This window comes from Rattus norvegicus, chromosome 5 (genome assembly GCF_021556685.1).
Source record: "Rattus norvegicus strain SHRSP/BbbUtx chromosome 5, alternate assembly SHRSP_T2T, whole genome shotgun sequence".
In the NCBI taxonomy this organism is placed as follows: domain Eukaryota; kingdom Metazoa; phylum Chordata; class Mammalia; order Rodentia; family Muridae; genus Rattus; species Rattus norvegicus.
The window spans coordinates 8,420,488-8,447,337 of NC_141538.1; the positions used below are offsets into that span (position 1 = coordinate 8,420,488).

At 45.3% G+C, this 26,850-nt stretch overlaps 1 protein-coding gene across 3 annotated transcripts in view; it reads right to left on the bottom strand.

Moving 5' to 3' along the window:
* Positions 1-5,986: 5,986 nt before the first annotated feature.
* The window catches only part of Rdh10 (retinol dehydrogenase 10), a 28,851-nt gene continuing 7,987 nt past the window's right edge, over positions 5,987-26,850 (bottom strand). For 2 of the 3 annotated variants that reach the window (XM_087549581.1, XM_087549580.1), the window contains exons 3-6: positions 11,174-11,272; positions 10,137-10,282; positions 7,991-8,122; positions 5,987-7,905 (exon numbers count right to left, since the gene is read on the bottom strand). In XM_087549581.1, the coding sequence (XP_087405707.1) occupies positions 7,782-7,905; positions 7,991-8,122; positions 10,137-10,282; positions 11,174-11,272 (501 nt within the window). In that variant the 3' untranslated portion in view covers positions 5,987-7,781. 3 annotated transcript variants of the gene reach the window in all.

Below are 26,850 nucleotides of genomic sequence, written 5' to 3' on the forward strand. Positions count from 1 at the left end.
CGGCATGGAAAACAGAGCGAGCAGGGAGGAAATGGAGCAGTGTGCTGCAGACAACACAGGCTTCCATTCTGTCTTCCTGTCAGAGACAAGCTTCTCATTGCCCCTTCCAACACAGTGGTGCTGATAGGTTCCTCCCTGCCTGCCTCGGTACCTGCCTGTTTAAAAGTCCGCCTGATCTCTGTTTTATTCTTTGAAATGCCAGGTATCATGAAGGCCTGGGGAGGCCTTCCCTGGTTGATCTGAGTCTGACTGACCTTGGAAAGGCTTCACCAACTTCTGGCTTTCTGTAACTCTGCGTCCAGGATGGATTTAAGAGCCAAGGCCTCCGAAGCCTGTCTGTCTTGAATTTCTTTCTTTAGCAGCTCCTTGGAAGCAACAGAGCAGGAGAAAACAAGTGGGTTCATAAGCAGAAGATGTGGGAAGTCCCTTTAAGGTAGATGTTGACACAGTCCAACTTCTTTTTTTTTTTTTTTTTTTGGTTCTTTTTTTCGGAGCTGGGGACTGAACCCAGGGCCTTGTGCTTCCTAGGCAAGCGCTCTACCACTGAGCTAAATCCCCAACCCCCACAGTCCAACTTCTAAAACATGAACTACAGGTATCTAAATCCCATGGAGGAGCCCAGGCCAACCTCTATGGAACATCCCCTGTGCCTTTGACTCTATGTAGTGCTAGGACCAAGCCCCCTGAAATAATTAATAGAGAGGCCAAGCCCTTAATTACAGTAATTGATTCCAGCACAATACCCAAAGTATTATAAAACACTTTTGGACTTGTGTACCATGTTGTGTGTGCACACACATACAAAATTAAATGTCACCCCAAACATATTTGGTCTTTATGTCCTCAGTTCCCAGCATAGAGCTCCTAGAACTCAGAATTTCTGACATGGTAAGATCTTCTCTTTTTATTCACAGGGCACCTCTTGCAGTCATATCTGATGGAGATTGGGCACGTGCAGAGTTTGAAGGGTTCTCTTAGAGGTGAAGGGAATTTTAACCAGCACACTACTCTGTGGAGAGAGAGCAGATGGAATCCACCCTGCAGTGGCCAATGATTTGATTCAAGCTCCGTAACAAAGACTGGTAGAGCATTTTTATTTTATTGACTGATTGATTGATTTGGCATAGTCTCTCTCCACATAGCCTTGACAGTCCTGGAACTTGCTATGTAAACAAGGCTGGCCTCAATTTTACAGAGATCCCCCTGCTTTTGCCTCCTCGATGGCTGGGAGTCAAGAAGGGCCCCACTCTGCCCCGATGTTCAAAACCTCTTGCTCTGATGAAGGCTCATCATCGTACCACACTAGAGTTGGAAGCCTGAGGTCAGGGCCAGCCTTGACTACAGAGCAAGGTCTAGGCCACCCTCAGGCTGCAGGAGTAATACAACTACGGTTGTCTCAAAACGCAACACTGAACAGAGCAAGTAGAAACTAGTAACACAAAGAGTCCGCTGGTGTTCATGGGGGTGTGGAGTCCTGCGTCCCACCCATACTTTTCCTGTGTAAGGGCATCTGGCTGTCCATCTATGTTTTTTCCACTACAGACCAGAAACACCAGTGTTTTCTAGAGTTCTGTGTTATTCTAGGGAATTCTCAATCCTGAGTGGGGTTGTGGGAGCTTCCTAAATTTGTGATCCTATAGATGGGTAGCCTGGGGACCCATTTTACAGATGGGGCAGTGTTTTGGAGCTGCACCACTTACTGTGGCAGCTGTTGCTGGGGACTCTCAGAAACTGGACTGAATTGTACAGTGCCCAGATAAAGGCAAAGGCCATGGGAAACAACAGCCCTAGAAACAGACACTTGGGTCTGACTACTGCCCCCACCCCCGTGCACACTGTGAAGGTGAACGTGTGCGGTTGCTCTTTTGTAGACACAAAACTGCATCCATTGAGAGTGTACAGGAAGGTCAGGCATGGTGCACATTTAGTCTCAGGATTGAGGAGGCTGAGGCAGGTGATCTCTGTCAGTGTGAGGCCAGCCTGGTGGTCTACACGGTAAGACCCTGTGCATCCCGCCCTATCCCTCAGCATACTCTTGACAGAAGGCCTGCTATTAGTCCCGGTTTGTACCCGTAGGAACTGAGGCCTGAGAACGTTCAAGGCCAGGGACAGGCAGAGCAGGGTTGGAGTTCGAGCTGACAGCAGAAGCGAAGGTTACTGAGTTTGCAGTGGAAGTGTTTCAACCTGAGTGGCTTAAGATGAGACGAATCAGGCTGGGGATTAGTTCAGTGACAGGTCCTGAGTTCCATTCCCAGCTCTGTAAAATTGAAGGAGCAGGACTCTATCCCTTTACAAGTCTGGAGGCTCTGAAATCAGAGCTGCAGTGGGGGTTGGCTCTTTCTGCTAAGGGACAGTCCTGCACACCCTTCACAGACCCTGGTACTTGGTGTAAAAACTGTCATTGTCTCTGCCTCTGTGTCATGCCTGCCTCCACCTCCCTGCCACCTACCTGTCCCGTATACTCCAGATTGGCCTTGAACTCACTATGGAGTAGAGGTTGGTCTTGAATTTCTGATCCTCCCGCCTCCACTGGAGATTATAGGTGTGTACTATGGTGTGTCCCCTTTCATGCTGTGTTGGGGACAGTAACTGTGATTTTTGTACCAGGCAGGCACCATTGGATCACATCCCTCACCTTCCAAGTTCTCTTTGGTAAGGACACCAATGACTGAATTTAGAGCCACTCTGATCCAAAACAGTCTCATCTTGGTTCCATCTGAAGATGCCCTATTTCCTCATATGGGAATTTCTAGAACGTCACTGCGTCTTTTCAGAGGACATGTTTCAGTTTGTTTCTGCCCAGCAACTCTACAGGATGCTGTGCGGCTGGCTCACAGGACATGTCCATGGGCCAGCACGACCACCCACTCAGTAGCCACCTGGACCACTCGGGTCCTGGAGGAGATGGATGGGCTACAGAGTGCGGGAGAATGAAGGAGCTAGTCACGAGCTCTCCTAGGAGGAGGGGGTGGGGTGGGGCTGTGGTGGAGCCTAGGTGGACCACCCAGGGTGCATGGGCAAGGGAACGGGGCATTTTTCTTGGCTGCTAGGCACATACATCTCTCCCAGCAGCATGGCTTCAATCACCTTGACAGCAAAACCTCAAGTTTCCAGTCTGGGCTGACAATGCTTTGTTTTTCTTGCTAATCAAGACTCTAGCTTTTGGCTCATGCTGACAAAGATTTCAACAGCCACAGCTAAAAAGGTTGTTAGGGGCTCCTTCTTGGAAGGCACTATGCTAAGCTCTCCATGGAAACAGAGCAAGGTAAATGAGAAATAACCTGGGAAGAAAGGCTTTCTGGAAGGAGGAGACAGGTATCTTTCAGCATCTTCAGAGTGACAAGTCATGAAACCTTTGCCATCCCTAAATAACTGTAAACCCAGGAAGAGTTAAGAGTAAGTAGGAGCTGAATCGAGGCCTCACACTCTGCCTTGGCATTCTCTGGGGGGCAGGCACATTCATCTTGATCTGGGTCCTGGCTTCAGCAGGTCTTGGCCTCCAGTGAGTTTAATGCTTCAAGGACCAGATAGGAACGCATTGCTGTGAACGGATTGATAAAGGCTGGTCCCATTTCATGTTTTGTCACACCAAGAGAATGCATTTTAGCTACCATGTATCCATTTAGTAACTCCTGAAATGTATTTTGTTTTCCCCCAGGGTTCTCATGAAACATTGCCTGCACATTTAAGCAGTTCTTGCTTCTGAGGCCAAACAAGCAAAATTGCCAGAGAACAACTTCTAGGATTTGCTTAGCAAGAAAATGTCCTTTGCTGTCTTAGCAATGGATTCAGTTACTAGAAACCCTAGTGGAAGATTAAACACACCATGTGCTATCTGTTAACACTGTTTTCACCTTAAGGGGTCCCCACCCCAGGGATGGCCACACAGACTTTTTCTTAGGACAAGCTAAGGTTTCTGAAGTGTGACTCAAGCTAGAGAGAGAACTCAGGCTAGGGTTCAGGCAGGAAGGAGGGCATTGTTTCTAGTTGAGTTTCTTCACTTTGGGAGAGGAAATCCAAGCCGGGTCCCTGAGTCTCTTCATATTCTCTTATGGCCCACTTGGATCTGTCATGCCCTTCCCCCTCCTGGGTCTGACTATTTCACAGCTTCCGAGTCTAGAATCACAGTGCCAAACTCCTTCCCTAGGCAAGGGTCCACGTCCAGCTACAGGTCAGTGAAGATCACCCCTGCACCAAGAATACCACCCTCCACTCCTCCCAGTACTGGAGCCCAAACCCAGAGCTGTGTGCATTCTAAGCCTGTTCTACCATGGAGCTATGTCTCAACCATTTTCTACTGAGACATGATCTTACTAAGCTGCACAGAACGGCTTTTAACTCATTCTATAGCCCAGGCAGTCTTGAATGTTTTTGCTCCTCCTGCCTCAACCTCTCTTCTACGTAGCTAAGGTTAAAGGCCTACCTGAATGGCCTGCCCCAACGTAACATTGCTGTGTGGAGTCTGTTTTTTCCACTGAAGATGCACTGACTCATTCTTCGTGGGTAGCACGCTCTTCAGTCCCGAGAGCTGGTAAGTTAACTATGTTTAGTTCAGCACAAGAGCTCCATCCTCATGTCCCCTGCCTTACAGTGGGTAACCCGGCTCTGGGTAGCAGCTGTCCAGTGGTTTCTTGCTTCCATTGTCTCAGGAATCCACAGAATTCTGGTGGATTATTCTGCTTCTTTCCCATATGAAAAGAAGCTGGTTCTCATCGAGAATGCGGGTTATTCTCAAGATGGAATCCTTAGAGAGTAGGAACCATTTCCCCCTCTATGTTCTGCTTTAGCCACAATGAATACAATTTAACTCCTGGGACTTCCCTGGGAAGCCAGCTACATCAGCTACCAGGTCCCCGCTCCCCATCTTGCTGAAACCTCACCAGAGTCTGAGGCTTCATGCATCGTGTGTGTGAACAAAGGCACCGGCATTGAAATGAACAAGCCCCATGAATCCCCGTGCAGAAGGCTGGTGCATCACACTGTGGATACACGTGGCCTCTGTGCTCCCGGCCACTTCTGGCCCTTACAGAGCTTCCTCACTCATCTCTGTAAGCAGGTGCAGTGCAGTCAAGGAATCTGGCACAGAAAGAACCTACCTGCCTCCCCAGTTTCTGCATCAACTTAGAATAATTTCTGCTAGTCGGAAAACAATCTTTGAAAAAGGCACATCACTTTTCAACTTGGGAAAAACTAGAAAGGTATAGCCATTCAAAGAAACAGGATTCTCTGTCTCTCTCTCTCTCTCTCTCTCTCTCCCTCTCTCTCTCTCTCTCACACACACACACACACTCATACACACACAAACACTCTCACTGTCTGTCTCTCTGTCTCTGTCTCTCTCACACACACAAACAGCCTGGCTTTATGGAGTTCAATCCTGTCAAGCTAATCTTACGTGACAGAGCAGCAGACCCGGTAGATCAAGGGGGATAATAGCTGGAATTTATCTTTGTCGGCTTTGAAACTTCTGATTTCTAAGTCCTACTCAATATGATCATCATTAAACTGGTTGAGAGATTAGAAAAGACAGGGCCAGTGCTGGCTAGGGACATAAGTGGGACTCCCCGGGGATCAGCCTTGGGCCCTGTGACCCTGAGCACTCACACACATGAACCAGCCAGGAAAGAGAACACAAGAGTCAGCATTACTGTCAAGGTGCAAGCTGGGGAGAGGACAGGGGGTTACAGATGATCCACCAGCCAGAGAAATAGCCTTGCAGTCACCACAGTGATCAACGCCAAGTATGGAGGCTGAGTTCAAGTGAGTCCATGTTGTGCAAGTACAACAGAGATGCACAAATGCACACTAGGCAACTTGACTATTTTGACAGGAGAGGATGGACAGTATGTGGAACTCTGCAGTTCTCAGCCCGTCTCAACACTAACCCCTTTCAAACTGAACATAATCCTGGGGAAGACAGGTGGACAGTTCAAGGGAGCCCAGAAGCAATTAACTAGGCTAGAACATGGAAATAAAAGACAAAAAGTTAAACAAATTAGGTTTATTGAACTTGGAGATGGACCACTTTATAAGGGCCAAACCAAACGAAAATAGAAACAGATTAGACTCTAACACATGAGAACAAAATTAAATGTAATGAGGATTCTTGTTGGCTTTAAGGCTGATGAAACGGGCTATTAAATGAACAGACTTCTCCAGGATGGTTTTCCTAGCCTAAATGGGAAAAGACCTAGATAACTTGAAAACAGCTGTCCCACCCAGCACTGTTAGAACACTGCTTCATACGTGAGAATCAAGCAGCAGTTCATAAATTTAGTGTTAGACTGCCTCAAGGCGTGGTTGGTTGTCATACCTAATGAGAAGTCCAAATGCACAATAAAGATCAGCAGTGAGCCAGGCCCCTTCCAGAATGTGGGGTCCCTGAACAGAGGCACCCACACTAACACAGGCAACGGGTGACAGCGACACCCACACTAACACAGGCAATGGGGTTGTTCTCTCTTCCCATTTCTAACAAGCTCTTGGTGAAGTACCTAGTGTGGGCAGCTGGTGAGACTGGAGATTGGACTACATGAAACCCACCCTAAGTGTTACCCCATTCAAACACTTCTTTGAGTAACCAGAGTAAGATAGGCAGGGGAAAACCTCACAATGCTTTTCCTTATAATGTGGTCGACAGCTAATAACCACACAGTCAGTTATGTAAGTATTTAATCAGTTCTTTAGAAAACTTCCTGATTAGTAAAGTTGGCTTCTTTGAATAGCCTTAAACATTGGTCACCGTTTAAACAAGACATCCTAAAACAAACAAACAGAAGCAATCACATAATGTTCATAGTAATTTACAAGAGGATGGTACACACGCAGATACAGAGGTAGAAATTCACTTTACAATGTTTCACTAATACACATATACCAAATTCAAGGCACAAAATAGTTTGCTTTACAAAAAAATACTGTAAAAATGTCATTTGCTGTTCTACAATGTGAATATACCTTTCAAGGAATCTTTACACCCTTCACAATACTCCATACAAGATCCGTCCCCCACACTAATCAAAGCTGGCACGAATGTGGGGACTTTTTAATGCAGAAATTCCCATTATCTTTGTAGAGCTGCTGTGTTCGGTAGACAAGGTCCTCTCTCCTCCCTTAAACATGAGTTTGCAGCTCCGTGAGGAAAGGGCACTTTCTATATGCAGCAAAATTCACAGGTAGAAAATGTATAACCATTTGGATTAACCAGGTCTCTAAACATGTAATCTAGTATTTCAGAGATTGAATTTAAAAATCACCAACTATTTAGTCTGTAAGTTTAAGAAAGAGACCCATGGCCTTCACTGTGATGGTCAGACTGCACTGATCTCAAACTGACATCAAAAAATCCAGACCCCCAGACGTGATGAGAAGAAGCGACAACACAACACAACAGGCCACACCGTCGGTCCTTGAATGCACAAGGTGCCGACTGGGTTTCCACGGTAATGAATGAATCAATCCTGTGGGGACCCAGAAGACTAAGCACATGAAATACACGGTAGTCATCATTTCTAGACTCTGTTCATTAAAAAAATAATGATGTCACATAGTGTTGTCTAAATATTGGACTCATGTTTAGGGCCCTGTCTAAAAAAGACCCCACTGGCAAAAACCCAAGCTCACAGTTTTCAAGCACACTAGTCAGTTAATTTACACTTTATTATTTTTTAAAAAGTTGATTAGAAAAACAGTCGGCATGGGGTTCGAATCCAGACGTTCAGTACTGCTGATGCACACGGACCAACCATCCTGACAGAAACGGCACTCCGTACAAAAGCACTTTAGATTCCATTTTTTGCTTCATTATTGTTTGTGGCTTGTTTTCTCTGAGCAATAAAGGGGTACATACACTTGTCTGCTCCTAGAAATCGATACATGCACACGACTGCTTCGAAGGGAAGGATGCTGCAAAGGAAAGAACAGTTAGCACATGGCAGGCCACACGTTCGTTCACCGGGGCTGGGGCGGGCAGGGCAGGGTTCTCTGTTACCTCTTCATGAATGTCACGATGTACATGAGACGAGGGGTGCAGATCATGGGCTGGTCAGTGAGGATGGCCTTCATGGCCTGCTTCACACAGTAATCGGGCTTCAAAGGGGGCAAAAAGGGCTCGATTTCTTTTCTGAAAATTTACAGAATTAACACAGTAAAGAAGGATGACAATACTCCGAAATACTGTGACATTAACTGAGGGACAAGATTTTCTGGAACACTTTACTTCTTTCTTGGTATTTTTGTGTTGTCTCACATTTTCCTATTATAAACAAACTCCACTTGTACCATCTAGTAAATAAGTTAGGAGATAAGTAAGCAAAACTAGGTGGCTCTTCTGTAAAATGAGATCAGGTTGGTGAGATGCCTTATAAGATAAACTTCAAATTATTCTGATTTTTTTCCTTGACTAGAAAGGCACTTGTTATTTCAATCATTAAGCTCTAGCAAGCGATGCTGCTTTTTGTATTAGGTGTGGCTGAGACGGTGTATACACAAACAAGTAGCCTTTCCGAGTGTGAGACTCACGAGGCTGGCTGAGGAAGTCAAGCTGTATTCTAAGGCATCTCTGAGGCAAAGGACTACATTCTAATTCACTGAGTCCCGTGCTACACACATAACATGAGACATCTTCTTCCTTCTCACTGCTCTTCAGAGCCTTTGCCCTGACCACTGTGCTAAGAGGACACCAGGACCCCAGCAACACAGACCTAAACAAACACCACAGTCACACAGGTGTTCGCCAAGGATTTCATTTTCCTGTTGGAGCTGGGAATCAAACCCAGGCCTTGCACATGCTAAGCACATGCCCCAGATCTGAGCCACATCCCAGGCCCTAGAGCGGATGTCTAGTCTAGACTTAGCGCCAGCTGGAGAATGGAATGACTCACACCGTTCTCCATCCCTTATTCTGCTCACTGAGTCTAAAGAGCAGTCCCCAGCAAACAGGGGGCTGTCCAGATCATTGTCCTTTGCAATGTCCTTGCGAATTCACGCAAGCAAAGCTCTCCAGTCACAGCCTTCACAAGTGTCCCTGCTGAGTCACAGTCGGGTTCCTCCTAAAACCCAGTGCTGAGGTATTTAGATTCCCATATGCCTCCTTCCCAAGTCTGAGGGGGATACCACTTCATTGTTAGTAAATCTAAATGGGTTTGTCTTAATCAAGTTGAACTTAGCTATATACACTTTCTAGAAAAAAAAAAGCTTTCAAATCTGGAGCACAACATTTAGTCTTTTTAAGAAGACATGTTAATCCTTTGTGCGGGTGACATTGTTTCATAGCCAGATTAAAGTCATATTAAGGACTTCTCCCCTGCAGCCATCATAATAGTAGAGAAGTCAAAGGACCTTGACAGACTAAGAGGAATCCTGGACATTTGTAGGTCCCCTTGAAGATGGAGAGAAACCCATTCTGTCTGATAGTCTCACATAATCCCAGTACGTTCGAATCAAACCCTCACTTGTGATCTTACACAGCTTCTGTACAAACCTGAACTAGAGAACTCCAGGTTAGCTGCCCTTCCTTCTCTTTTAGCTAGGTCTCACTTCGTAGCCCCTGCCCTTGGAGAAGTGCTATGTGACTCCAAATGTGTGCTACACAATAGATGGCCTTAGCCAAGGCTCTACTGAAAACTCAAGTACAAGACGGCTGACTGGAGATGAACTCCACACATTGTCCTGACTGTTGGGATTCTGTCTAAGCTCCATCCCCACAGCTACCTGGCAGCAGCTAGGTATGCTCCGCCCCACAGTTGCCTGGCAACAGCCAGCTGTGCCTGACACTATAAAAGGGGCTGCTTGCCCCCTCCTCCTCCTCCTCCTCTTACTCCCTCCTACCCTCTCTTACCCCTCTTGCTCTTTGTTCTTCTCTGTTCTCCCTCCCTTCCCCCGCTCCACGTGCCCATGGCCGGCGCCTTTCCACTCTTCTACTCTTCTCTCATTAAACCTTCCACGTGGAACCATGGTGTCTTAGTATTTTCTGTCCGAGCTGAGATTCAAAACCCTAACATTGGTGTTCTTTCCCCACAGGTGCGGCTGATATTCTGATAGTATTAATAACTCATATATGATATTAATATCTGAGATTTAAATAACAACACTGACATTACTCTGTTGTATTGGTAAGAAGATGGGCACCCACTGACCTGATTCGGCAGCCCCTGAACATGCCCGTGTCTACAAGGTAAGGGCAAACCAAAGTTGTTTTAATTCCATCCTTTTCAGCAGCCTTCAGTTCATGACTCAGAGATTCATGAAAACCCACAACTCCAAACTTACTGGCACAGTAATCCTGAGCAAGAGAGGAGAGAACAGAAAGGGTGAGTCTCTGTAAAAACGTTCCGTCCAATCTGCAGCTTCCTGGTCCTGTTTGGCTAGGTGTTCATTACAAAAGGTTGGAGGTAACAAGGCAGAGGGAAGGAAGCTGTCTTAAAGGACGGATATCTACCTAAAGTGGTTCAGAGCGGAAACAACATTTTCCAGGCTACAACAGAAACAGAAGAATACTTTTTACCACATCAACCAAGTATCATGTTTCTTTGGGGGAAGTCACTGAAGAGGGTTCTATGACAGCTAAAAGACTGAAATGAAAAAAATGCAGTGAGCTTCCCTTTGAAGTGCCTGGAAAGTTTACAAATGTCTCTTGTTTAGCAGCAGAGACTGAAAAACCTGTTTGTTTACATTAATGCAAGAAGAACAAAGACAAGTCTAACTGATCTGAAGTTAAAATGGCAATAGTACCACATCTTCTGAACTTAAACTAAAACTTAAGAGCATATGATATGAAAATATTTACATATTTGCAAGAAGTGATGTTTTCAACTTTCTAGGCTTCTGGAAGCCAAGCCTTAAAGAACAATGTTGTATAATTTGGACACAGTTAAGAAAGGGTTAAGAAACTCAGACCTGCCACTGGCCACGAGCTCACTAATGAGCTCGCAGCAGGCAGCTCACTTTTGGCCGGTTGACTAAAACAGAATGTGAGCCCTTACTTCTCTGTCTTCGCTCTATGGGCCATCTTGACCCTAGGCCTTAACCGCCATCAAGGCTGCTAAGGAAAACTGCTCTGTGAGGACTGGGCTGTTCTCCTCCAGAGCTGGTCCTGGGTCAGAGGGAAGCACCATGAGCTGACAGGAAGGTGTGGTAGCTGGTCTTTTTTCGATGTGCTTTTGAACTGACAAACCTCAACTCCAGCAGTGCTGAACAGTCCCAGGGAGCTCGCCACCGTCACAATATGGCCATGATTAATCTCCAGCATCGTTGGAAGAAAGGCCTTAGTGGTCTGAAAGAAGATGCAGGCTTTAGAACTGACATGTCAACATCTCCTCTAAAACCTAGGATCACAGAACAGTCTCTGAGCCGTAAAAATTGCATTTCCCAGTTCATTTAGAAACATCCTACATCTATCAATAGAGACGCTCATTTAAGTGTCTGGCTAACCTAGCACCGTATCATTGCTCTGCAAGGCCTATTATGAGCCGTGACCAACAAGGCTGTAACCCAAGAGCGTTCAGAGTCCACAGATGAAAAGAAAGTCATTAGGAGAAGGCTTTTTATCACCGTCTGAGCAACAGTGGCTGGCGAATCTGAGCTTTTCCACTCATGCCATGGCTCAGCTGTGTTCTAGTCTGTGAGAGACTGACTGCCAGCCTATCTACCAGCAGGTGCCCCATAGTGTTGGTTTCTTCATGGCAATGTTTCCATGGTGACACTCCCGTGAATGAAGAGCCATCCTTGTACTGTGTGTTAGCACCCGGGGTTTATAGTCAAAGTAGACTAGCAGGAGGTGAGGTATTTTAGAACATAAAACGTATAAAGTGCAGAACACCATTTCAGTGAACAATTAGTGCCAGGGTGTGAGTGTGGTACTGCTAGGCACCCAGGGTTCTCTGAGGTCACAGTCCAAGTTCACCCACTCAGGGGGGCAAAGTCAGGGGCAACACGGACTTCTTACTAAACTTTTATCTTCAAGACACAAGGCTTTATTTAAACAAAAATCCTTTGAATTTCTTAAAATGATCTATAAACCGTCCCGCCAGGCTCCCAACAGTTTTATAACCTGCTTCTTAAAAGAAGGCGGAGGAGAGTGATCTGTCTGCTGTTGAGCTATGGTCCACTGCCAGCGCTGGGCCCACGATTCACGAAGCTATAGACAAAACACTACACAGCCTACCTGAAGAAGAGCTGTGCTCCACTTCAGACACTTTCCTGGCTAAGGTATCAAGTCAGAGCATGGATTTCCAGTGTTTGGATAATCGTGTGTACAAGATCAAACACAGTGGTGCAATTAATTTTGAAGTTTTCCACGCTTGACTTCGTGGAACAGTTGCCAGATGAGTGTTCGTCAAGCTTCTCAAGGTCTTCCCTAGCCTGCCTCTTGGGCTGTCACAGAGCACCCCATTCCGCTTTGGAACCCACGCCAAACTCGTTTTCAGTTGCCCCCGTAAACTATAATATTAATTAAAGTATAATATTAATTACTTGTTTATCTAGTTTTAAAATGAGTTTTAAATACTTCATATCACTGGAATCTCTAATGATGTCTTTACTGATTTTAAAAACCCAGCTAATTCTTTCTTGAAGATATTTTTGCCTTCGTGTATGTGATATCAGAGATTGAAGCCAGAGCACTCTATAGCATGCATATCACTCAGGTACAGCCAGGTCATGCTGTCTAGAAGTATTCTAGAGCAGCTTAACATAGCTAAGTCTCTCGGTTATAATGCATATCACTCACCTTAGCATATCATTATAGATTTTAGTATTTTGACTCTGCTTGTTTTACAGTTACTTGTCTGACTGTCCCAGATAAGCTCAGAGACATATATATCAGTCAGTCTTGTGAATACAAGGGTCAACCCTCTTATACAGGACAGGGCCAGCACAAAACTGCTGTCAGAAATAGCATTTTGGTTCCATTGTGTTTCTTTATAAATAGGGACAGGGCAGTTATGATTCTAACACTACTGTGGTCAGCCTGATACCTCAGAAGAACTGGTACTTCAAGTCATCTATAGGCTTTAAACCTTAAATGTGGTGGTTACGTCACAGAGCTGAAATAAAGTAGTTTGCAGAGGAGCACATACATTCCAAACTAAAGTAAAAAGTCTTAAGTCTTAAGAGTGCTACATCTTCTAAACATCTAGTTAAGATTAGTAGCTATAAAGTAGGTAAAAACCCTAAGCTTGTAGTTCAGCTTTGCTAGTTTAAAAACGTTGTATGTGTGTGACTGTTTTCTGGGGGGGGCGGGGCAGTGAAGGGGTGGCTGAGGCACACAGAGGCCGGAGGTCAACATCAGGTGTCTTCCTCTATTGCTTTTCATGTTAGTGTTCGAGACAGGGCCTCTTACTGAACCTAGACTTACTGAGGGTGAACAGACTGAATGGCGAACTCCATCCATCCGTCTCTACCCACCAGCAACAGATTCCCACCACCTTAGCTGGCCTTTATGCGGGTGCTGGGGACCCAAACCCAAACTTTGCGCTTGTACAGCAAGCTCTAGGCAACTCCCCAGCTCCAGGAGAATTTATTCTTCATGTTCACCTGAGGTCATTTCCAAGGCTTTATGAGTCTACCAATAAACTCACTGTGAGGAGAAAGGACATCTGCTATACCATACCTACTGCGCACTCCAGCTTCTCTTAGCCCATTTCAAGTGTGCTCAGAGCACTTGTGTCACCTGGGCACAAGAGCGGAGCAATTAGAAAGATCAGAATTCAAGGTACAGTTCCTCCTGAACATATTATCATTTCAAATCATCAAAAGTAAAAGGAGCCTAAGTCAGACCATTCTGAGCTAAAGGGGTTGTCTATATTAAGTTTGCCTAGTGTTGAAAGACAGGGATAAATTTAGTGCCTTTTTAACTTTTTGTTTTAGAAGTTCTTACTGTAGGGCAGGTACAGGGACTTGACATTATATGCTAAGAAACTGCACACAGTCTAAAACACCAGCAAGATCTCAATCTGATCCTCTTGTTGAAGTGGCTGTGGTAGGCGGGTGACTGAAAACCTATACACCAGGGCAGGTGAGATCCAGACAAGGACCATGAGCTAGGGTCCTGTCTACAGGTAAGTAACTACCCAGACCCCCCCACACACACACACAGAACAAAGGCAGGTGACAGCATATTGACATGTTCCTACCTAGGTTTCAACTGTAATTTTGAAGCAAAATTCTAAAACTGATTAATGTTCCTTCCTCCCTTCAGAAAGGAGTCTGGTGACATCAATGTGTCCAAGTAATACGTCTTTCCTCTACACCTACTATTCGCAGGTGCAAATAGTATAATATAATATAATGACCTGGCCAAGCAGTCATTAGTGAGACAGGAGTTGGTCCATTCCTACACTCCTGTCTTTGAGCAGAATTCTACATTTACCTGTTCATCAAATGTAAGCCAGTTAAAAGTTTACCTTGCACACAAGACAGTTACTACACAGTATAAAAACAATATGATTTGGGTCTAATTTTGCTCTGATGTCCCTGGTCCATCCCACCCACCTGCAATGTTGTCTGGAAAGTGAAGCTACTTTGTGTTTAAGGGAAGAAGGCAAAAATAAAAAAATCCAAATATGGCCATATAATTAAAGTCTTTATGTGTGCACTACAAACACACAATAGGAGAGAATTATTCAAGTGGCTAGTAGTACAATATGGGAGGAGTGCTTTGTGAGGATCTGAACCTTTAAAGTAGCATTGGGCCAATGTTCAGTTTAAAGTATATGCTTTCTTCATCTATCAGGCAGACCTTTGCATGAGGGGAATGGAATAGGCTTTTGTGTCTTTTTGTTTAGAAAGTGTCCAATTGCAGGTGAAGCTAGAAATCACTATAGCAGCTCCTGGTGATGCCCATACAATCATGCCGTGGTTGACACTAAGAGGTGAAGACACCTGAGGCCACACAGTCAGCCTGCAGGTTTCCTGTCCCTTGCATAAAACTCTTACCAGGCCTGACCCTTTGCTAAGCAGGGACAACGAACCCTCTGAGGCAATCGAACCCACATGAGGGTCATTCTGCTGTCTCTGAAGCCTGTGCTCCTTCCTCTCCCTGCTCAAGTCCAGGACATGTGACTGCACACTGAGGTTGTTAACCACTTCCTTGCTGCCTGAATAGATATGGGCGATGACAGCTGGCCACAAGCAAACTCACCTGGGGCATGAGGAAGTATTAAATAAACTCTGCAGAAGAACTACTGCAAAGGGTGACTAGAAAACACGGCTTTCTCCAAAATAAGCCGAAACTGGTTTTCCTTGCTAATAGCTTTTGCCCTCAATATCCTACTAGATGGCATCTGAGATAGCACGGTGTAGTCTGTCCTTGACACAGCTTGACAGCACAAAGAAATCTGGCACTTTGCAATGAATTATTAATGTGCACAAATGTTGTAGCATGTGCAAGGTGGAGACCAGCAAAAGGTGAAGTTCTAGTTGCCATGACACCAGTCAGTTCAAGCTGAGGTTCATGATCTTTACCTTTGTCTCAAAGAGTCATTATAGGTACATACAAGGCAAATCGGAGCCTCACACCTAAGTGACTTCAGGTATGAACCCGAGCATGTCCTCCGTGTCTGATCTCAAAGGGGCCACTCAGAAGCCACTGGCCAGTTAAGTCCACAGAATCTAGATGGGTCTTTCAGGCAGTATGGCTGCTTGGATTTCTTAGCTGGCTGATGCCCTTGGTAGCTGATAAGGCTTGCTAGATTCTGACTTAAATTAAGACAACTGTTGTCTATCTTCTAGTTCATATGTCTAAAAAATATAAAATAAAAAACAGGAACAAACTAATGCTTCACTAGAGAAGTCACAGTGGTCACAATAGCAACAACTCTTATTTGAAACAAGGGAGCTCGGTGTGTTTAGAGTTAGAAAGATACTAAGTCTGTTTAGTGTATGTCTGCCTCCCCTAACCCCACACTCATCTGTGAAAATGAAAACTCTTTAATAATTGGCTCACAATGTAAAGTGTAAAGACAGAATCTCAATAATCTGTGATTAATTTTATCACAAGCCTCTAATGCACAACTTGCTGGCAGCTAAGGACAGTGACTGATTGAAAGGAAGGAAGGCAGGCAAGCGAGCCTGACTGAATGGACACTGGCACCCACTTTACTGCTGCCCAGCTCCTCAGGGCTCCCTTGTGGAGCTCTGGGCCCTCGGCAAGGAACTGGAAAGGTCCCTTTACTCTGAGCAGGGCCTTCCTGACAGGGGCATGTGGCCGCACAGGGGCACGGCACCCCACAGCCTGAGGACAGGGGCACGGCACCCCATAGCCTGAGGACAGGGGCACGGCACGCCACAGCTTGAGGAATCTTTGAAAGTCACATTTACACCAGATTAACTTCCAACTTCTGCCCGCTGTCCAGATTGCTCTTGGTGCTCTTAATGACAGCCTGGGCAACATGGGGCCTGCAGCTGCGGTGTCAGGACAAATTAGGTGCAACCAAAGACACTGTGAAGAAACGTGGGACCAGGCAATGTCTGACTTCTGAGATTTGGAGAGGCATCACACCGTGGAGGTGCAGGTCAGACACTCAGAATATATTTCACAGATCTGAGCTACTTCAGGGTCACAGGCACTAAGGACAAAATTAATTTCTCTCAAGAGGAAAAGGTTTCACATTACATTGTGTGTGTGTGTGTGTGTGTGTGTGTGTGTGTATGTATTTGCCAGACCATTCTAGGAACAATTTCAGAAAAAAAAAATCCAAAGAATTTGTCTCTCAGTTGAATATTCAAAGACGAGCCAAAACTCATTTTAAAGCTGAATCATGAATTGTATTATGGTAGAAAATGGATTAATAGCCCTGATTAATCCAAGGATTTTCAGAATTCCAGATGACAGCATGATAGACAATTTAGGGAGGAAAAAAATGAAGAGGAAGAGGAGGTGAGGGGCATGAGGAAAAAGGAGTGCCACCAAGAATCCACTGAGCCAAGATTTCATACAGAGATACCAACAGTGGCAAATGCCTTTTTTCTTTTTGCTTGTTCTGCTGTGCTGTTGCCAGGGCCTTTATCAAGCTCTGGCAACAACACAGCAGAACATCCCGCTTCTCTACAAGACTATCATGGAACCTGGTGGCATTCCTGGGAGGCCTCAGTCTCTGTTCCTGGAAAAGTGACTCAAAGTGAAAACTGTGTGTGCGTGTGTGTGTGTGTGCGCGTGTGTGTGTGTGTGTGCGTGTGTGTGTGTGTGTGCGCGTGCGCATGTGTGTGTGTGCGTGCGTGTGTGTGTGTGTGCGTGTGTGTGTGTGTGTGTGTGCGTGTGTGTGTGTGCGCGTGTGTGTGTGTGCGTGCGTGTGTGTGTGTGTCAGGGGCCTCAGTCTCTGTTCCTGGAAAAGTGACTCAAAGTGAAGACTGTGTGTGCGCGTGTGTGTGTGTGTGTGCGTGTGTGTGTGTGTGCGCGTGTGTGTGTGCGCGTGTGTGTGTGCGTGTGTGTGTGTGTGTGCGCGTGTGTGTGCGTGTGTGTGTGTGCGTGTGTGTGTGTGCGTGTGTGTGCGTGTGTGTGTGTGTGTGCGCGTGCGCATGTGTGTGTGTGCGTGTGTGTGTGTGTGTGTGTGCGTGTGTGTGTGTGTGTGTGCGTGTGTGTGTGTGTGTGCGCGTGTGTGTGCGTGTGTGTGTGTGTGTGTGTGCGCGTGTGTGTGTGTGTGCGTGCGTGTGTGTGTGTGTGTGCGTGTGTGTGCGTGTGTGTGTGTGTGTGTGCGTGTGTGTGTGTGCGTGTGTGTGTGTGTGCGTGCGTGTGTGTGTGTGTGCGTGTGTGTGTGTGCGCGTGTGTGTGTGTGTGTGTGTGCGCGTGTGTGTGTGCGTGTGTGTGTGTGTGTGTGTGCGTGTGTGTGTGTGTGTGTGCGTGTGTGTGTGTGTGCGCGTGCGCATGTGTGTGTGTGCGTGTGTGTGTGTGTGTGCGTGTGTGTGTGTGTGTGCGCGTGTGTGTGTGTGTGTGTGTGTGCGTGTGTGTGTGCGTGTGTGTGTGTGCGTGTGTGTGTGTGTGCGCGTGCGCATGTGTGTGTGTGTGTGCGTGTGTGTGTGTGTGCGAGTGCGCATGTGTGTGTGCGCGTGCGCATGTGTGTGTGTGTGTGCGTGTGTGTGTGTGTGCGCGTGCGCATGTGTGTGTGTGTGTGCGTGTGTGTGTGTGTGCGAGTGCGCATGTGTGTGTGTGCGTGCGTGTGTGTGTCAGGGGCCTCAGTCTCACGAATAAGGCTAGGCTAGGCAGACAGTGAGGTCCAGGGATCTACTTGGCTCCATCTTCCCAGTGCTGGGATTATAAACATGTGTGAAACCTGGCCTTTGAGCTTGGGTCTCCAAAAGCACTTTATCTGAACTGCCTGAGGATCCAGCTATACCGCTCTTGGGCATATACCCAAAAGATGCCCCAACATATAAAAAAGACACGTGCTCCACTATGTTCATAGCAGCCTTATTTATAATAGCCAGAAGCTGGAAAGAACCCAGATGCCCTTCAACAGAGGAATGGAAACAGAAAATGTAGTACATCTACACAATGGAATATTACTCAGCTATCAAAAACAATGACTTCATGAAATTTATAGGCAAATTAATGGAACTGGAAAATATCCTGAGTGAGGTAACCCAATCACAGAAAAACACACGTGGTATGCACTCATTGATAAGTGGCTATTAGCCCAAATGCTTGAATTACCTTAGATGCCTAGAACAAATGAAACTCAAGACGGATGACCAAAATATGAATGTTTCACGCCTTCTTTAAAAGGGGAACAAGAATACCCTTGGCAGGGAATAGAGAGGCAAAGATGAAAACAGACACAGAAGGAACACCCATTCAGAGCCTGCTCCACATGTGGCCCATACATATACAGCCACCAAACTAGATAAGATGGATGAAGCAAAGAAGTGCAGGCCGACAGGAACCGGATGTAGATCTCTCCTGAGAGACACAGCCAGAATACAGCAAATACATAGGCGAATGCCATCATTAAACCACTGAACTGAGAACAGGACCCCAGTTGAAGGAATTAGAGAAAGGACTGAAAGAGCTTGAAGGGGCTTGAGACCCCTTATGAACAACAATGCCAACCAACCAGAGCTTCCAGGGACTAAACCACTACCTAAAGACTATACATGGACTGACCCTGGACTCTGACCTCATAGGTAGCAATGAATAGCCTAGTAAGAGCACCAGTGGAAGGGGAAGCCCTTGGTCCTGCCAAGACTGAACCCCCAGTGAATGTGATTGTTGGGGGGAGGGTGGGGAGGGGAACACCAATAGAGAAGGGGAGGGGGAGGGGTTAGGGGGATGTTGGCCAGGAAACCTCGAAAGGGAATAACAATCGAAATGTAAATAAGAAATACCCAAGTTAATAAAGATTAAAGAAAAAAAAAAAAAAAGCACTTTATCTACCAAGCCATCTTCCCAGCCCTTGGCAAAAACTTTTTAAAGCACCAGAAATATAGCTAATTGTGTTAGGAAGACTAATAGGATAAATCACCAATATGCTCAAAGTGTACACACTACACTCTATTAGAATACATGGCTAAATACCACGGATTTTACAGATTTGAAGGTATCTGTTTAATATAAATATATATCTGCTTAAATATAATGATCAAACTTTATAACTTTGGCAATAGACAAGTGCTATTTGATAACAGCAATCTTTATTACAAAAATACCTTTAGTTGAGAGATAAAGTATATTTGCTAGGAATATACTGATTAATTCTTTTAGATGCAGTTGACAGATCTTGCTGCTCATGTAGCTAGCTGCATGAGAACCAGGGCTCTGTCCTCACTGGCAGAGGCAGAAAGGTCTTTGAATACTTGTGCAATACAACCCCAAAGCATTGGAGCCTGGAACTACTCTTAGTCTTAACACAATGTACATCATCATTGCCACTAAACTAAGACACGACGTTTGCTTTAAATATAGAAGAGGGACTAAAGCATGTGTCATGAGCGTCACATCTGTCTAGTACTGCACTGCCTAGCTTTTAAAACATGACTGGGGAGCTACAGCAGTGGCTTAGATTGGAACAGCATCAGCAGTTAAGACTTGACACACATGCACACGACTCCTACAGTTGCCCTGCAACCAAGAAGCTAATAAAAGCTCAGCTTTTCAGATGAACACCTTGATGATGACACCATAAGTTATTCAGCAAAAATAAATGCTTCATTAACTTGTCTTCCCACTGTTAAGGATGGGTGAATCTAGCCCAAGGCAGAAGACATTATACCAACATTTGCTTACACTTTAGGGATTGATCTGCAGAGGGATCAGGAAGTGTGACTTAACACTCCATCTGCTGGGAAAGTATATTGGCCTTTGAAATCCAGAACCCACAAGTGCCAATTACTTAACCTCCCTCTGTATGTTGATGGACTTGTTTGTGATACAAGAGGAGGTCTCCAGGAGTTATACTTTATACTCATTCCTTCACCACCCCTTAGCATCAAGCACTCACAACACAGGTCCTCGCACTGGCGCACTCCTTGCCTAAGTCTCTCGTAAATGACTCAATAATGAATCAACTCTATTATTGCAGCTGCCAGCACCTGGTCATCGACCCATTAAATATTTATTTGTTGTCATGGCTGTACCTTTTCACATAGCTTAACATGCGTTCATACCTTATTATCTATTAAAAATTACAAACTCTGTGTGAGAAACACTTGCCACTTTTTCTGTTGTATTTGAGTCTGTGGCAGTCCTGTGGTGCGTTAAGAGAGGAGCATGGGTTTGGAAATGCTGATTCCCAACCCCCCACTGCTCCCTAGATGATCAAAGGAGGGCCAAGGGCTCTCAGGCGTGGGCCCCTTCTCTATTTAATAACTCTATGGAATAAGGAACTCAGAATTGCAGCCATTCGCCTAGTGAGTGGCAGGCTGTTGCCAAAGCCTTTATCTTGCACCCCTTCCCAGAATCCACAAAATAGACAGATCTTGAAGGGCAGACCGTGGCTCTGCACCAGGGATCAGAACCACATCCAGAAGCCATAAGCACATGCCTGCCATCTTTGTCCCTGTTCTAAAGGCTCCATGACCATCAGCTTTTGCAATTCACAAGTGCAAATAATTCAATTTTTTCACTGCTTTCCAATGTGTTTACAGCAAGTCTTTAAAACAAACTCTTTATTTAACACATGGTAAGTATAATTGAGGGATTAATTTGTGAAACACCTATGGTATCTGAGCTAGTTAGGTGCTGCTAAAAACAAAACAAAAATAAACACTTGTGACTGTCTTACAGAACTTTCAGAATTATAGACATCACCTTTTGCTATAAAGCAGTGGTTCTCGAGTTCTGCTACATACTAGACCCGTCTGGGAGGCTTTCCCATCTGGGAAGCTTTCCCGTCTGGGAGGCTTTCTCCTGACGCCCAGGCGGTCTACCACCAGCTATGCTGGCACCCATGGATGCACATTCCCCAAGTGGCTGCAGTAAGTAGCAGTATGGGATCCGGTGCTATAACACAGAACGTCTCAGACTCAGGGCTACAAAAAGTGCAGTGTTTCAGAGGGCACTGAAGGATGCTGACAGCATGTCTCTCCTCTCTTTACTAGTTGCCAGCTTCACCAAACTGACAGGAAAAATGTTTCCAAAGGTTGAGTGCTCCCCATGAAGGCCAAGATGCCTCTTGGAAGCTATTCTCTGAGGAACACAGCCAGGATTAAAGCAAGTTCTATATACAACCATAATGATTTTTCTCTTAATGGTAGGGATACATTCTGTGCTGAAAGAACACCAATGAATTTGCAAACAATACCTCATTACTTTTAGTTTATATAGCTTTATGCTACCACTTTACTAATAGGTAAGGAATCTCTATGACAGACAATAATGCTGATGATCCAGCTAGGAACAGAACAACAGTAAAGGTGTGTGTGTGTGTGTGTGTGTGTGTGTGTGTGTGTGTGTATGGATGTATGTGTGTGTGTGTTTGTGGGTGGGTATATGGATGTGTATGGGGGGATGTGGGTATATGGATGTGTGTGTATGTGTATAGGTGTGCATGAGTGAGTGAGTGTGTGTGTGTGTGTGTGTGTGTGTGTGTGTGTGTGTGTGTGTGTGTGGTGTTGGGAGTTCCATTAGGTAAATGCTTCACTACTGAGCCACATTCCTCACTAAAGAACAATGCATGGTGCCAGGCTTTGAGCTAGGAGCTAGGGCTCCAGCTAGCAAACCGTGGCCAAGCTCAGTTCTAAGCAGGAAGACACAGCTTTTCCTTTTCTGCCACAAAGCTTATAGAAGAGGGCAGCGGTGACTTGGAGAGTCAGGGGAGAAGGATACCCTGGACTTGCCCTTTTAGACTCTAGAGCTGAACCATAAATCAACCAATCAACCAACCAACCAACCAAACAAACAAACAAACAAACTAGCTGGGTGTATTAGTGCTTTTCTGGAGTCTCAGCACTCAAGGGCTGAGGTTGAAGATACTGAACTTTAGGCCAACCTAGGCCTTATAGTAAGACTTTATCTGAAAAACAGTAAATGACTCTTGGGTAGGTGGGCTCAGTAGACACTGTAGTCCCTGAACTCCCATGGCAAGATAGAGACTGAAGCAGCCTGACAAGCTCACAGGCCAGCCGGCCTGGCATATCCAACGGTGAGAGAGAGGACAGACATTCAAGGTTGTCTATCTCCAGAAGAGCACTGGTATGCTGTGGAATGTGTACACACACACACACACACACACACACACACACACACACACACCATACACCACACACAAGGCGGGGGGAGGGTATAGACAGACACACAGAAAGAGGTGTGGGGAGAAAGACCCACACACAGGTCAGGGTGGGTCATCCAGTGTGAGACAGGACAATTCCCTATTTACAGGCTGGTCAGTGGAAAAACAAAGGAAGGAGGGACATTAAAGCCAAAGACTGGCATGGAAGAAAGAAGAGTGGTCCTCTTCAAACACAGATGAGCACAGCGTAGGACCACCTTGTAAGGAGAAATGATTAAGGCCATGGTATGCATGTCTGTTTGCCTTGGGTCCATTTTCTGTACTAGCATGTCCCCATTTGCATTAGAACAAAGTCTCAAAGGGACCAACAGGTTTCACAATCTACTGATGCTCCCAAGGCTTGGCTGTCAGGACAATGAGGACACGGCCCACTCAGCACCCCTTCCACTTTTTAGCTTTTCTAGGGAGAGCCACCTATGGCTGGCATACTGAGGAGCCCACGAGAAAGCCCCACCTAAGTAAGAATAGGCTGCCTCTGTAAACTCGGATGCTTGGGCAACAATGTCAGCGGGTTGAAACTGTGCAGTTCTGAAAATCCATGATGAAGATTTTTAAAGAGAAGCTTTACAGAGTCGTCTGGGATTCTTATGCCGTAAGATGCTTATGTAACAGAATAAAGATTTTTACACTTCCCAGGAGCTAAGGAAACAGACTCAACCCATGGTGACTAAAATTCTGTGCCAAGCGCTTATAGGGCCCTGCCCGTGTGCCCATGTGAAGAGCCCTTTCCACCTGCTGCCCTCTCAGGTTCAGCTGGTGATGCTGCTATTAGCCAGGAAGTGAAGGACTGAAGCTGGGTATTGAAGGATGCAACCAACTCTCCAGAATTCCAGCCACCTCCGCTATAGACCACGGGGAGTCACAGAACAGAAGGAAGGCCCAGAGCCAGGCTCTGCAGTACAATTCCAGACATTGACATCGATTCCTCAAGCTTGAATTTTATATGCATGTCTAATTTATAGAGCAAACTGTCTGGGGATATTAGCTAGGGTTAATCAGTTATTGCTAAACTTACCATGCTAATAAAGAAAAAAAATCCCATTTGAAGATTTTTTTACATTATACCACAGGGCAAAAACTGCAAGTGAGTCACAGGAAAATGTACTGTACAAGAGCTTTGAACATTTAGCTGGGGTGACTACACGTTCTGACTTGATACTCGCTCTCAGCTGAGGGTCTGGGTCCTATCACCTGCCTACCTGCCTTCCCTGAAGGTCTGAAGGAAGTTTCCTGATCTACCTTAAGACTGCTGCTCTATCCACAAGTGAAGGGGTAATGGTGCTACCTGACTCAATTGAAAGGTGAGAGTTGTGAGGACTGCCAGTTTAAATGCCATAGAGTAGACAAAGGCCAGGGAATGGACAGAGGTTCCCTGAGGATGTATTTGTAGGCTGTTTTGGTTCAGCGCTATCTATTTTTGGCTGGGTTGCTTCTTATTTCTTTCTTCCAGTTCCTGCCGTACTCAGTCCTATGTATAGCTGCCATTCCTCCCTGCTGCTCTCCACACAGCACTAGCCCAGACTCTGGGCTAAACCCAGAGTGGGAGCACTGGGGAAGTCTTTGGCTCACACTGCTAAGCAGTTGTTTCACATACTTTCTCCATTTCTCCCAGAATCCCAGAGGATGCTGGGACAGCAGAAACACTTCACAATTCTAATTCTTTTCTTCAGTACTTTAGGACTAAGAGCTGAAAACAACTTTCAAATATGAACCAAAGTGCTTGAATACAGGTTAAAAATACTTTGCTACAAATCTGTACAGAAGTATTTAAAATAACTGATTTGCTAATTATCCCTCATGTTTCTTTGCCTGTGAGAACTTAGAAGCATCCCATTTAAAAGTCCTTGAGAAATCAGTAGGGGGCAGTATGCTAATTACAATTTGCAGGTGGGAAAATCAAGGCTTTGAATTTTAAGTTTCACTTGTCCTCAAAATACCCATGTGTTTATGTAACTTACACTACAAATATTTTCCCAGTTACACTGATTTGGGAAGTGTTATTTTGAGCCTCATTGCTTAGAATAACACTAAGAAACCAAACCTCATTAATATTCAAAAATTCCAGTACTATGGTATTTGAAGGAAAGGCAAGAAATTCACATTTTATGCAAGCAGTAAAAAACCATTTGTGTGATCTTGGAAAGCTTCACAGACCAGTAGGGTTTTGTCTGCAAATGTGAATGCGCACTAAGTGCCTTGTCCTGTAAGGGGTGGAGGCAGCAGCATTCAGTGCTCCTCAGTAATTGCCTTTTCTTGTTAACCATTGCAGCAGCCTTCATCCAGGGCTGGCACTGCTGTGATCATTACCAGAGACTCCCTTTCCTCTGTCCTCAGAATTTTAAGACAATGGACTCCATCCACCAGGTATGAACTTGGGTTTTAAGAGAACTGATAGATATCATAAAGGGAAAGAAGGGATTCATGGTCAGGGTACATCCATCAAGTGAAGCAGCCAGCATTCCAGTGTGGGGAGCCTTCTCTGGGTGGGGATGTGGATGCCTGGACAAACCCAGAGATCTGGGTCACTGGAATTGGTTGGCCAGGGATCTGAGCCCTGAGGTCATGCTCTACCAGCAGGGTTAAGTGGAAACACTGGGGCATTTTCTCATGCTACCTACCTACTTCATATATTCAGAGAGAGCCAGGCATCCATCCTTGAACTATTTCCTAATTATGCTTGTGTGGAAGGTTCAGTCTGAAAGGAGATTCTAGGTGGGCTGTCAGAAGTGAGAAGGGCAAGACTGAAGAACTAACTTACTGTATTACCCTCTAAGACGAGAAATCTCTGATTAAACCAAATGAGATTACACATTTCAGTCTAAATCTGGGAAATTCAGGCACAAGCACTAGACTTAACTCAGTCCAGTAAGTCAGGTGGTAGACGGTTATTAGACCTTTTTATTCCTGCCGTACTCTTAGGATTAGTAACAAAGGGTCCTTTCTCCTAGGGGAACTCTTGCTGTCTGTAGGAAATGATACAAAGCTGTCCTGTCGTGACGCCCCCTAGTGGACCGTTAGTGAAGCACAGTTGGGGTCTGAAAACATCTCCAGTACAGCTCGTTTCCCTAATTCAAAATGCCAGCACCACCAGAAGGATTTAGAAGTTTTCCATGTTGGCATATGTAGAATGAAGTGTAGAATGATAGGACTCAAGATTAAACACAAAATTAACTTACAGTTTCATACATACTTAGCACACATATAAATACAAACATTTTGCTTATGTTTTGACCTTATCACATGGTCAGGGCGGAACGTCCACATTTCTGTTTCTCAGGACTTCTGGTTCAAATGGACTTTCTTAAGGCCGTGGCTATGTGCACCAGTCCCCTTCCCACTACTTATCATTAGACAGAACGAAAACAAGCAAGGAAATGAGGGAAGCCAGTCCTCTGCACACTCGCCCACAGAGCAGGGATCTAAACATAGGCAAACCGGCCCGCTCAAGAGTGTTAATTTTAGTTTCTGAAAGAACTGAAGCAGAACTTAGGTGGCTCTGATTACTAATATTCCTTATCCCAAGAAAAGCCTTAAATAAAAGGGATTCCTACTTAAAATTATTTCAATTCTCAAATAAGGTTATTAAAGTACTTCCAAGTAATTTTCTGTCACTAAATTAATTCACTAAGGTCACAGAATCAATCCACTGGAATTTGCCAAAGATCTTGGACTTAACTCACTCCAGGAGGCAGGCGGTAGATCCGGCTGTTAAGATTTTTTTCCTGCCATACTCTAAAGATTAGTAACAAAGGGTCCCAGACAATTGGAGCAAAAACAAATTGAAGGGGAAAGAATAAACAGAGAGAATTTGGGTGGCTGAATGTTTAACTACAACATGTGTAGCTCTTCCCCTGCCCCGTGGTCAGTTCTGCAATGGAGGGCTGTGGCCGGCTGCTGGGGGCACTCTCCACTGAGCCTTTTGGAAAAAGCTGCTCAGTGTTAGTTAGCATTAGCATGGGCTAAAGAATGCTCCACTGACATGTCTTCTAGATGAATTTCTAAATTTCTATTTGGGTGGATGGTGAATAAAGCTCTGGGCATAGAAATTCCCAGGGATAGAGAACAAATATCAACTTTGCTTAAAGAAATTGCAATAAACAGCACAAGTCACTCCACGACCAAACAACAAGAT